General features: G+C 43.4%; 1 protein-coding gene across 4 annotated transcripts in view; it reads left to right on the top strand.

Moving 5' to 3' along the window:
* Window positions 1-13,802, top strand: part of LOC142582496 (uncharacterized) — a 39,065-nt gene that overhangs the window by 15,536 nt on the left and 9,727 nt on the right. For 2 of the 4 annotated variants that reach the window (XM_075692286.1, XM_075692287.1), the window contains exon 8: window positions 11,002-11,205. In XM_075692286.1, the coding sequence (XP_075548401.1) occupies window positions 11,002-11,205 (204 nt within the window). Of the gene's footprint in view, window positions 1-5,418; window positions 5,462-11,001; window positions 11,206-13,802 lie in introns of those variants that run through there. The other 2 variants (XM_075692289.1, XM_075692288.1) reach the window with 2 other exon arrangements.

The following is a 13,802-nucleotide window of genomic DNA, read 5'->3' as shown; positions in this document are numbered from 1 at the left end:
TGCATTAATTTTGATCTGCAAAAACTTTCTGTTATAGCTGGTGTCAATATCATGTTGAGTGCCTAGAAAGATAGAATGAGTGTTAATTCTGTGGCCACCCAAAGCTGTGCTCCTAAATGTCTCATTCACCCTGCATTTCTTTAAGCAGTGTCTAGTTTCATGGCACTATAACAGAGTCCTGCTTATGCATAAGGTTTTGCATGGCTTCCGATATTGCGCAGTTCCGCTATTGCAGCAGCACATTGCCCCATTACCTTGAACGTCACGTTTTAGGCACGTACTCACACCAGCAAAATGTTTTGTACATTTGCTGAAATGTACGGGAAAAGAAACAGTGAGTTTGTCTATTGAATTGCATTTCGAGCATCAGCAGCATGATGTACTTAAGTGTTGCCCAAGTGTAATGCATGGGTTTTTCGTTAAATTAGCAAGCCATTCATGAAAGGCGGTAATGGTGCAGTCCGGACAACTCGGACGATGCCCTGGCCGCCTTCTCTTTTAAAGTGGAGTTGCAGTCTTATGCTACGCACATTCTCGGCACCGTGCCGACGTCGAGCTGCCAGTAGAGTTTCAACGCGGTACACGGCAGGAGTGTTTGCAGCAACGCGCATCCGAGCGCTTTTTTTATTTGGGGGACTTCCCAGCGCGCGGCCACGTGCGCGACCCTTCCAAAATGTTTTGTGACTAATCCGCTAGGGCAGGGCGCATGCGCCGTTGCGCCATGAAAGAGGCGGATTACTGGTTGTGCAGTCCACAATCTTGTCTCCGTGACTGTAAACATACTTCAGAAGACCACACATATAGGTGCTGAGGCCAAGTTTTGAATGATTCCATATATGTGGGCACTGGTGTTATAACTTGTTTATTTGTGCATTCTTTTTAGGTGGACACTGAAACTCTTCTTGTATATAGCAAGAAAACCCTACCAATCTGTAGACAGTGCTGCCATGAACATGTAGGCTAAATATTACTTTGTCACATGCAGCAGGAAGCCCGTCCACATTCTTTCACGATAGCTTGCTTGCTTTGTCCCATGGCTTTTCAGGCCCCTGCTTTTCCATACATTGGCAATGACGTTACAGCTAGCGTAATATCCATAGGCACCGGCCATTGGGCAATTGTTCATGACCATGAATTACTTGTGAACAGAAGCTTGCACATTCATGCACACTCTTCCCAGAGCTAGGAAACTGAAGCGGCGGTCATTAAGGCACTCGTCCACTCTGTCACTGCTCTGTTGTTGTCCTCAGGCATCTTTTTCAGATGCCTATCCAGAAAGATTACCTTAAGCATATGCAAAATGAAGAAGAAAAAAAAGAAAGGTGCGGTAAGTGGGGCACGTCTATTCACGCTGCTCCATTTAAGAGGAATCGGTAAGTTGAGGGGGAATGGGGAAAGTAAACATTGTGCTGTCGCTGTTAATATTTGAAAAATTTCTTCAGGAATAAGTTCCTTTAAAGGCATTGCACTCCAGTGTGTTTACTTGATATGAAGATAGGTACTGTGGGGATCCTGCTTAAGAACAGCATAGTGTAAAATAAATGTGAACCCATATTTAATCCTTTGAGGGTTGAATTATTTTGAACAAAACTTTCCCAGGTGGTCAAATTACTTTATTGTGGATCTTGAACGTACAATATGTATAAAGTCGGGAATAAATAGTAAAAAAAAAAATTTAGGAACAGTATTTTGGTGTCGGCATCACTCAGAACTGCAAAATGTTCAATAGTATTTCAGAGTGTGGTACTCCTTGAAACACGGGTCTACGCACAGCGCCTCATCGCAGTCTGCACACCTAAAACGCGTGTCTGTTCTCCTCTTGGAGCGACGAGTTGTGTTGGCACACACATGACATCTCTGTGTGCGGCTGCCTTGGGCAGAGGTCTGAGGCACCCTCTCGCGTAAGCGCGTTGCTGCAGAGAGCGAGAATACCTCGCGAGCGGCGGTGATAAACAAGCTAAGAGCAGTGCCAATAAACGTAGAAATCAACGTCTGCCGCCCGTCCAAGGGAGTGCCGACAAAGAGAAAAATCACGTTTCGCGGGCCTCCATTGCGATCACACGGCGAAACCAGAACCGCAAAAGGGGTGTTGTTGCAGTCTGTGCGATGCGCTGAAGCTACAAATCAGTTCTGTTTATCTCCGCAAGGAGGTAGCACAAATTTCAAACACTTCTTGTAAGTCCTAAGAGGTGGCAGCACTTCCCAGTGAGCACGCATCGTCATTATGGCGTGAAATTTCAGACGGTGGGTCGAAACTGCACCCGTACGGCAAAGACCTTGTGGGACAGAAAACCACCGCCGTACATATATGGCAAATATATGGCAAAAACCTTCAAAGGGTTAAATTCAGCACATCAATATGCATGAGAGCTGCAAGCTGCATCAATTCGTAATGGAAAATAAGTAATATGGTTGTAAGGAGCAAGGTTCACTTTAACCCTTAAAGGATGGCAAAAAAATGAAAGAAAGCTTGCAAAAGAGTTGGAACCTTTTCTTCCTTGTGAAAAAAATTATATTGATCATATAAAGCAAAACCAAGCGAAAAGTTAGTGTCAGAAAGACGTTTATTAGAAAAACATTTTATGCCGTTATGAAGGTGGGCTTCGCTACACACTGGTGCATTTCACCACTAACAGGATCTTTGCACCGTCTGGTACTGTTCACAACGGGCACTGAGCTAATGACAAGCTGAAATTGTCCTGAGGGCAGCATGAAAAATAAGATAGCTCTGGATGAGTAGGACTTGTCATCCGTCTTTTTGCAAGTATGTGCTTGACAAGCTGAGGTCATCTTCTATATGGAGAGGGTTAAATTCAAGTTCTTTTATTGATCAAATGAAGATTAGCATGTTGGGTATGGTGTAAAGGTGGGGCCCTATAACTCTCATAGAAGTTTTGAAGGGCCCCCTAGGTTATATACTGTTATATAAGTACTAGAGCTCGTGAGAAAAGAGCTATATGTGAGACAGTACAAATATGGTACATACTCATTCAGCAAGTGATGCGAGCAAAAAAGTGAAGGTTAGTTTTGTAGCTGATAAATGGCTGTTGTGCTCTTAGATCTGTTGGTAATTTATTCTAGAGCTGCGATGCAGTATGCGAGAATGTAAATGATCTATAGTTAGTGCAAGATTTTGGAATGGTTAGAGTTTTTGAGGTGACTGATTATAATGGGTAGGTGGTATTTCTATAATTTTTCCAGAAGGATATAGTATAATTTTTTGCATGATCTTGTGGAGCAAAACGAGAATGGGGTAATCAATGCAACGTGTCATGGGTAGTATATTAAGTAATGGGTATGCGAATGTGATTGAATTCGATCTTTTTAGGAAGAGAAATAGCCCGAAGCGCTGCATCTTGTGCTGCAATAATTTGCAATAAAGCAGTGGGGTACGCAAGTCCGTATATTGTAAGAGCATACGTAATATGGGAGTGTATAAAACTGACAAAGAGTACAGAGTGTGGTCAAAGGAAAAATGTAACATAGTTTATACAGTATTGGAATTTTTTTATAGATGGTTAGTGTAGTTTCATGGATATGTTTATGCCACTTTAGTTGACTGTCGAGGTAGATGCCTAAAAATTTGGCTTGGTAACCCTTTGTAAAGGAGAGTTGTTGAAGTTTAATTATATAGTGTTCATTAGTCAGGTGTTTTTTGCAGCGAAAACTATATAGTTACTTTTCTTTGTGTTTGCCAGAAGACATATTTAAGGCAGTTAGTTTTAGCTGGACATCATTACCTTTTCTGTATATATGTTTCCGTACCAGTGGTCAAGAAAATATTGGCATTGTCTGTGTATACAATGCAGTCTTCTGAGAGATAGTCTAGTAAATTGTTGATGTATGCTGGAAAAGTGCCTAATATGGATCCCTGGGGAATTCCACTGTTAGTTATAATTTGGGATTACAACATACAAATATGAACCACTATGTACTGCTGCCGGTTTTTCAAATATGTGCTAATTAGGCTGAAGAGTGGTCCACAAATACCATATTTTCCAAGTTTTTTGAGTAATATGTTGTGGTTCGCAAGGTTAAAAGGCTTGTTTAGGTCCATGGAGATACATACCCATGGTTGATCATTTTCTTTCCAAGTTTATTTTAGTTATTTCCACAATGCTAATTAATGTTGTCTCAGTCGACTTTCTTTTTATATATCTGCATTACTCTTTGGCACAAACATTGTGCGCTGTGAAAAACTTATCTAGACAGGCTAGCACTACTTTTTCAAAAACCTTAGAAAACGGGGACAATACGGATATTGGTCAGTAATTGGACATATTCATCTTATCCCCTTTCTTAAACATTTGCACAACTTTGGAAATTTTTAGTAGTGTCGGGAACGACCCTGAAACGAACATTTTGTTGATCATATGTGATAGGGGTTCACGTATAATAATCAAACAGTGTTTTAGCAGTGATACAGGTACCAAGTCTAGACTGTTTGATGAAGCATTTCTTAAAAAGAGAAGTATGTTGTTGACTTCATGAAGGTCAATAGGCTTAAGAGAGAACTAGAAGGGTTAGTTATTGTGACTGTCTGATCGTGATGTATGTGAGTTATCTACAATTAAATTATTGGTCATTGTAGTGAAGTAACTGCTGGAGCTTTCAGCAAGAATAGAAGGATCACTTACTATTATGTCATTTACAAGGATTCCACATATACTGTTTGTGTTGCACGTGTCTAGGGCGGTATTTATCACTTTCCATGTAGCTTTTTAGACACCATGTGCTTCTTTAATTTTAGCGTGAAAATAATTTCGCTTAGCAACCGTGATTAGACTTTCAAGCTTTTTCTTGTATGTTCTATACTTGTTTTTTAAAGTGACGTATGGTTTTTGCTTTAGTTTCCTATACGTTGCCTTTGTGATGTATTGACTTCAGAATACCGGCTCTTAGCCACGGTTCTTGCTTTGGGCTTCTCCTGGATGCCGTTGAAACACACTCACCTAGTATTTTACATCTGTTAAATATTTTCATGAATTGTTCATATTTGTTGTCAATTGTGCCTACCGAATATACAGAGGGCCAATTTTCTTTCATAAGGGCATCAAAAATGATGTCATATTTGTATGTTATATGCTTTTGCTGAGTACATAACTGGCTATTGGATGTGATAGTCGCAAAAATAGGAAGGTGATCAGCAATGTCAGATGCTAATGTTCCACTTGTAAAATTGGTCTCCGATATGTTTGCGATTATGTGATCCAATGTGCTCTGTCTTGAGTTAGTAATGCGTGTTGCTAATCTGATTACTTGTTGTAATCCGTAGCTTGTTATTAAGTCTGTAGTTATGTCCGTTTGATTAACGTCAATGTTGATATCACCTGATATAATAATCTGAGTAGTATTGTTACTGTTGTTATCAAGCCACTTATCTAATTGAGATACAAACTCATTTTTGTTGTTTTGCAGTGACCTGTAGATGACGCCTACCAATGTGAATTTTTTTTGTGAGGTACAAAGCTTCTGGCTGCTTATTTCTTAAGTTTTAGTTTCAGTTTATTTCTTTAATAAGTGGATATACATGCTTACACAAGTATACAGAAGGAGGTCCCAGAGCATGTGGCTGAAATGGGACCTCCTGTCAGAAAATGTATGCATTTGTGCCAATACGCAGCAAAGAACGGTAATACAGTCATCACTAAGTGTAAAATTATACAAAGTAAATGTAGTACAAACTGCAAAATAATATGAAGTCAACAGCTAGTCGTAGAATTAAAGCAGTAGTTTAACGTGTTCGTAACATAATGAACCAAAAATATTTATAAAGGCTACAAATGAAAAAATAAATAAAGAAAAGGAAAAACAGAAAGGAAATGAGCAAGAGTGAAGTGAATAGTTGAGATATGTGGATTATTTTGGCTATTTAGCAGAAAAATGAATAATGTTTTTTTTAAGAAACCTAAAGACAAAGAGCGCTTGACATCTAGTGGGAGGCTGTTCCAAGTAGATACTGCTGCGAAATATCCAGATAGTTTTCCATAATTAGTATGTATTAGTGGCAATAAGAAATTGTTGTTAGCTGCAAATCTTATGCTGTTCAAGTTAACCAAAGTAGCCTCAGAAAATATATTTACTGGGGGAGGATTACATGTTACCTTAAGTAACATTACGGCTAATTTATAATTAACAAGATCTTTTACTGAAAGTATTCTGTGGTTGTGAAGCATATCAGAAGCACTGCAGTAGAATGAGCTGAACGACAATATCCGGATAGCTTGATTCTGCAAATGCTGTATAGTGGTGCGGTATGAGTTGGATATGTGTTGCCCCATGCTGTAATGCAATAATGGAGATGGCTGTGAATAAAATAATAATACAAGGTTAGCAATGTTGGTTTGCTAAAATAATATGTAGATTTATGTAAAATTCTAATACCGGGAGAAATTTTGCGCTTCAAATAGGTGATATGCTTCATAAATTTTAAGTTTGAGTCAAGAATTATTCCAAGAAATGAGCATTCGTTAACTGCACTGATGTCAAGAGAGTTTAGGTTGACAGTGGGAATGAATTCTGGTGTCCTATGATTCGAATGAAAAAGCATAAAGGATGTTTTGGTACGATTTATTCTTAGCGAGTTAAGCTGGCTCCATGTTAAATTATTTTTCAGATCACTGTTTAGCTTAGTAGTCAGAGAAGGTAGTGAAATATTGGTTGCAAGTAAAATAGTGTCGTCAGCGTAAAGGAAGGCATCAGTTTCGGGTAAATCATTTATATAAAGCAGAAATAGTAGTGGACCAAGTGTAGACCCCTGCGGGACCCCTTTATTGGTTATTTTGAAATTAGAAAGTGAGGAAATAAAATACACAGCTTGTTTCTATCTGTTTGGTAACTTTTTATAAGTGCTAATGCTGGGCCATCGACGCCTACTGCCCGTTGTTTAGCAAGTAAGATGGCGTGGTTAATGGATTCAAATGCTTTGGATAGATCGGTAAAGGCTGATCCTGCACAGAAACCGGCATCTATCGCGCTTTTTATTTTATCCGTGAAAGAAAGTATAGCACAGTCATTCAAGGATCCTACCCTGAAGCCAAATTGATTTGGCGAAAGGATGTTAAATTTTGAGAAGTACAGTCGACTCCTGATAATTCGAAGCTGCTTAATTGGAATTTTTGGTTAATTAGAAGTGAAGTGCTGGTCCCGTCAGTTTTGCATGTAATCCTATAGAAGAAATCGCTCGATAATTCGAAGTCCTCATCCAGTAATATTGTTTAATTGGAAGTTAATTTTCAGCCGGGATCCTCGAGGTGACCGTCATTCTTTGGTAGAATGTGCAATTTTTGAAGTGTTGCAACAGTTCCATGCTCTGCGTTGGTGTCATCGCCACCGCAGCCGCCCGCAACCCCATCCTTCTTGGAGCGGCGCGATTATTCATTGCTACGGCTGCCGTGGCCTCCGCGATCAACTCCGGCGGGAGGCGAAGCGGCTTCCACTGGAGGCCACGAGCGGCTGCCGCGCGTGGCCGGAGCTGATCGCGGAGGCCACGCGGGTGCCATAGGTGCACGCAGCGCTGCATACTGGCAGTGGCAAGATTGTGCGAGATTAGTCTTGCAGCATGCGCAGCGTATGTCGAGGCGTTTGTTGGTCGAGCGCCTTTGTGCGAGAAGCTCGTAGGCTAGGTTGTTCCACGGGGTACCTAGTCGCGCAGTTTATAACCATGGCAAACCGTGGCTCTTATCGCACGCTCGACCTGGCAACGAAAGTTGAGGTTTTGAAGGAAGTTGAGAAGGGAGGTGCCGACAAACAAGACATAGCGCAGAAGTACGGGATCAAGCCGAACTCGCTCTCAAACTACATCAAGAACAAGCACACAATAATGGATGCATTTGAGAACGACAAGTTCAAGACTTCTCGGAAGCGAATGCACACCGGCGCTTACCCAGAGTTGGAGAAGGCTCTGCTGGTTTGGATTAGGGAGGCCAGGAGCAACAAACTTCCTCTCAGCGGAGACATCGTTGTGATGAAAGCCCGAACGCTTGCAGCAATGTTGGGGATCGATGACTTCGTTTCGTCAGATGGATGGCTGACGCGCTTTAAAGATTGCCATGACCTGGTTTTCAAGAGCGTGTGTGGTGAAAAGGCATCCGTTAACCAGGAAACATGTGCCACGTGGAAGGACGGAAAGCTGCGTGAATATCTCGCCGAATACAGACCGGAAGACATTTTCAATGCAGATGAGACTGCACTCTTCTATTGGCTTCTACCAGAGAAGACCCTGACATTCAAGGACGACGACTGTGCTGGGGGCAAACGCAGCAAGGAGAGAGTGTCGGTGCTGATCGCGGCAAACATGACTGGCACGGAACGATGTCGGTTACTTGTGATCGCGAAAGCCGCGAAGCCGAGATGTTTTAAAGGCGTGAAGACGCTGCCTGTGGACTATGAGGCGAACAAAAAAGCGTGGATGACGGCCGAAATCTTCAAGAGCTGGATAAGCAAATTGGACCGCAAGTTTGCTGCTTCGGACCGCAAGGTGTTGTTCCTTGTCGATCACTGCAGTGCTCACGTGAATGTGCCAGCCTTGAGTGCAATACGCCTCGCATTTTTGCCTGCAAACACAACGGCTGTTTTGCAGCCAATGGACCAAGGCATTATCAAGAATGTTAAAGTCCTCTACAGGCGGCACCTCCTCGAGCGCATGATTTTGTGTATGGATAGCTCCACAAAGTACGAGGTGAGCCTGCTTAGTGCCATCCACATGTTGGCGCAAGCATGGGATCGTGTGAAGCAAGAAACAATCGCAAACTGCTTCAGCGCTTGCGGTTTTGCGGCAGCTTCTTCGGAGGATGCCTCTGAAATTTCAGCGGAGGAAGCGTCAACAAGTGAGCTTGACGGCACTGATTTTGGTGATGCTCTCGGGGACGTCAATTTTGAAGATTACGTCGCCGTAGACAAGGCGGTCGAAACGTGCAGTGCGCTGACGGATAGCGAAATTGTAGAGATTATTCGGCCCCAGGAAGCGACCCAGGAAAGCGACGATGACGTTGAAGGCGAGCCGCAACCTAAGGCTGCCGATGTAGCTGCGGGCCTTGCTCTCGCGGAGCGCTTCTTTGCCGCTGAAGGTAACGCGGAAGAAGCGTTCTGCCACATCTACAGCCTGCAGAACTTGCTTTCAGCAGCGCGATTCGGCAAGAAGAAGCAAAGCAAGATGACCGACTATTTTTCTTAGAGGAAATACTCTATTTCGCCACAAATAAAGTGCTGTTTTTTGTGTTTTGTGCTTTATTGGAAGTTCGTTTAATTCGAAGCTTTTTGCGGTCCACGTGATCTTCGTATTAACGGGAGTCGACTGTATTTGGTTAAGTGCGTTTCGATAACCTTGCTACAGAAAGGAAGTATAGCAATAGGGCGATAATTAGAAATGTAGGAGCGGTCACCCTTTTTAAATACTGGAATAATTTTTGCTATGTGGTGGTATTTTGATAATGAGTACTTTGCACCATCTAGATTTAAAAACTCTGTATACTACGTTGTTTCTTACATAAAGAGCTACACCTCCATGTACAGTTTCGTTACTTGTAGTACTTGATAGCTTTGCCTACAAACGAGCTCCAGGTAATATCCAGGGAGTGGATATGTTTGACACATGTTTTCAGGTAACCAAGCTTCTGATAAAGCAATGGAGTAAAACGTGTGTGGTGTAGTGTTGCACAAAGGTCCACAAATGCGTCGTAATGTTTCTGGAGGCTCCTTATGTTCAGATGGAGTAATGATGAATCAGATGATATAGGTGACTGATTACTATATGTTCGTGGTTCAAGGAGTTCGAACGCCATCTTTCTTTCTCCTTCTGTCTGTTGTTGAAGCTTAACCTTATGTGTTGACATGCGACTCATCTGGTGGTCTTATCTTGTGGACAGCACTGGTCATGGTTTTTCTGGCTTTTGTGACACATTGTTCCATCCACAGGAACTGTCATTGTTTGCTTTTCTTCAGTTTCAATGCTTCACAGAAGAGTGCTTTGCTTCGCGGACTTAAGTGGTTGTTAAAAAAATACTTGGCTCATCTTTGGTTTCGCCAAGATCTTTCGCAGTCAACCGAGCTTTTTTGGCTCTTCCCTGGAAATCGTTCTTTTTGTCTCTTGAGACAAATTGAACAATTATGTTATTTGCTCTCACGTTATTAGTAGTGGGCACTCTGTGAACGGTATCAGTGTCTGAAGGGGCTATAGGGCATTTATTTTTGTGCCTACGTCAACTACTAGTTGCACAAGGTTTTCGTCTGTAGCGTTTGGTGTGCAGCATATCTCAACATCGTTCATGCGCGAATATTGTTCTAATTGAGTGATTTCTTTTGTGAGGACGGCATTCAATTTTTTCAATTCCTCATTTTCTTTATTCAGAACATTGCTCTCAGCAAGTATAGCATTTTGTTCAGCTTTAATGCTGTCATACTCATTGCTCAAAAATGTTAGACTGCTTTAAGTTTCCAGAATTTCCTTTTTATGAGATAATGCTTTTTTCTCACTGAAAGCAAGTGCTCTTCGAAGCTCGTCTGCTAGCTCTTGAGGTGGCGTCTTTAGGGACTTAATCTCTTTTTCAAGTTCTGTATTTGGCGGCATAGTGAATACCAGATAAGCGATCTGCAAGGGCCCTTTTCAGCTGCGGTAACAATATAAAAATGAGCATTACATATCTGAAATCTGATAGACGTTTGAGCCTTTCCTGCGGTTTGGGCTGGGGCTGGGCTATGTGGATCACTCAAATGGTGACAGTGTCGCTGTGTTTTGTCTTTGAGTAGGCGTTGCCAACAGGTGACGTTCCTGGAATTTTAATAAGCAGCAGGGTAGGTGCAGCAACTATCAGATACTTGTCAGCTTCGTGGCGACAGCAGCAGCTTGCAGTGAATACAGTCTGAAATGTGACAGGAAGACATTTGAGCCTTTTCTGAAGCTTGGGCTGGGGCTGGGGCCGGGCTATGTGGATTGCTCAAATGGATGTCGAACTGAAATTGTGACATGCGTCAGTGTGTGGTGTGTGGACTTTGCTCTTGCAGATGCTTCAGGGACTTCCAAGGTTGAGTCGCCACAGCACACAGTGGTGTCCGAGTTGTTCTGCAGCCAGTGTTCCTACAGCTGTCTCAACAAACCTTCCTTGGTGAACCACTTCTCTTCGAAGCACAAGGAAACAGACATCTCCTTTAGGACTGTGGTCATGAAGTGCCGCATAAACAAGACTGCCCCTGCTGCTAAAGGTAATGGTAAGACTGGCTGGTCACTTAGCAATCATTTACAGAGTTTACATGGCTTATAAGTACAAAAATATTGGCAGTGGCTTAGCTAAGCTAACCCTGGATATGCAAAGCGAAAGCTTGGTTTGTTTGCCTGGTCAAGTGTTGGTTTCACTTGGTTAACCTTTGACTTAGCTGTAATTATTGTACTCAGATATACAATCATCGTTAAGCCAGGTACGATGGCTGTGCCTAGGTCAGTGGCTAGACGTGACTGTGATTAGGCTTAGGTAGAACACACATCGTTCGACGCTGCGACAGCTGTTGTGCCACAGGGAAAGCACAAGTGCTAGACATGCAAAGAGACGCTGGAAACATGCGCAGCGTTGAAGCGCAAACAGACGGGGCACGAACGCGGTCGCTATATTGATCTCGACGGTGTGGCACCTGTTGCATTCCGAACCCTCTCGAATGAAGCAGCTCGCCGGGCAGTATCTGTGGGGTGGTCAGACAAGGACTCAAAGCCTCCCGCTCCCGCGCAATGTTAGAGAAGACGGCCTGGCCTCGCTCTCATCCATGGCCAAGCTTGCACTGACTATGCAAGTGCGACACTCCTCTTAGCCAGACGCATGGTGTGGTCAGGCGGCGACCCAGCTGTGAAGAGAGCATGCGCCAAGCTGCCACCACCGAGCTTTGTGCGGCAGGTCACATGATGTGTTGCCAAGGCTACGGCGCAGCTGTGGTCAAATTAAGGTCAAATTGCTGGTGATGGCAAAACTTGGTTCGGCGTGGTTAGTAAAGCACTCGGTTTAAAAACACTTCTTGAAGGCGTATTAACATGATATGTTCGACTCTTCATTTCTTGCATTAGATAATGGTCACAGACCTCCAAACCCTAGAAAAGATACTGGCAAGCCTCAGAGCACCCTAAATAATTAATATAATAGCTTTCCTACAGCCAGTTTTGTTCTTGTTTTTCACTTTGTCGTGATGTCATGATGCAGAAAGTAGTCGGGTGGGAGCAGGACATTATGATGTGATGTTTTGACACTCGCTCTGGCTCGCTCGGTTGTCTGCTGTGCTGCTGCATCATCTCTTGGAATGAATCGCAGCATAGGAAGTGCCGACATACACGATGCCAAAGTTGTCTGTTCTGGCACATACCCAATGGCACGTACTGAGTGGCACATACCATATTTACCTGAATCTAACATGCTGCTGATTCATAAAAGTAAAACATAACTGCCACATTTGTGATTAAAAAAATATGAGACATGCAGTATTTACCTTAGCATGCAAGAATATTTTTAAAATAAACTTTCATAATGAAAGCGCTGCGTCGTCATTTGCACTTTGATGTCCACACACACCAAGCAAGCTGGGGAGGTATTCTTGAGCGGTCACTTTTAGAGATGCTACTATTACTTTCGCAAGTCTCTGCATTGGACTTGTCAAAGCACGCGTCTGACAGAGTTCCTTGCGCTGTGCACTGATAGCAATCTTGGCATGGCACCAGAAACGCTGGGGCATCTGGGGCCGAGTCATGCAAAATCTCACGAGAGTGATTGTATTCCTGAAATCTTTTGACCAAAAATACCACTCTAGCAAAGAGCACAAAATGAAACAACAGCAACCTTCACGAACACTGGAGACCTTCCTTTTCATATTGGTGTGAACGTCTTGCACATATGTGAGTTGGGACGGATATCTAGGGACTTTCGCTTCACGGAATCTTTCTTCTAGGTACTGCTGTACCACGGAGGAAGGCAAACTTTCTCAATGCGAGCTGTACTAGGCGACAGCAAATAAATACTCCACAATGAGCCTTCTCTCCGTTAGTAATTCGTGGCACTGCAGGAAAGCACTGCGTTCATGACCGGGATGTCTATAGTTCGAGTCACGTCTTGGATGGGCTTTTTTTAATCTGCATTACTATATAATTTTTCCCTTTTGTTTCTGCTGTAGTTGTATTTTACCTCTGTTTTCCCATCAGGCCAGACACTGAGCATTCCTTCCAAGGGGAGCGAAGTGATCTGGCACGAAGTGCAGTGAGGGGCTTAGGTAGATGCCACTTTAGTGGCTGCTGACCATTGAATAATGATACAGTAAAAGCTCGTTAATTCAATACTCGTTAATTCGAAATTTCGGATAATTTGAAGTAGTCGCCGCGGTCCGTCCAACAATGTATTGAAAGCAATATGTAACACATCCCGTTTATTCACACTGAAATCTGCACTGCCACCGATAATTCGAACTCCGCATTATCATGGATGGGGAGAGTGCTAGTGCGCGAGAGCATGCTGGCTTCGTCGCGCAGGTCACGCAGCTTTGCTTTTTCGATCAGCGGCAAGGACGATAACACCGTCGCCGCGCGCCGTCTTCTTTGTGTACGAGCGTGCGAGGGTGAGCTGGCGAACGCGGCTCAATCTCGTGTGCGCGAGAGGGGAAGGTGGGACGGAGCGCGCCCTCTCTTGTCGCACGCGAGGCAGGGGGGTGAGGCGAGGGAGGGACGGGAGGACAATCTTCGGCGGCTGCTGCTTACGGCGCGGCCATGCGGGCGCCACATCTTGAAAGTGATCTGCCACGTGGCCAAAGTGCGCGCCTGCGTGGGCCTCATCTTCAAAGCG

The sequence above is a fragment of the Dermacentor variabilis genome, chromosome 5 (assembly GCF_050947875.1).
Source record: "Dermacentor variabilis isolate Ectoservices chromosome 5, ASM5094787v1, whole genome shotgun sequence".
NCBI lineage: Eukaryota > Metazoa > Arthropoda > Arachnida > Ixodida > Ixodidae > Dermacentor > Dermacentor variabilis.
The sequence above is the reverse complement of the archived record's forward strand: the minus strand, read 5'-3'. Positions and strand labels throughout refer to the sequence as shown.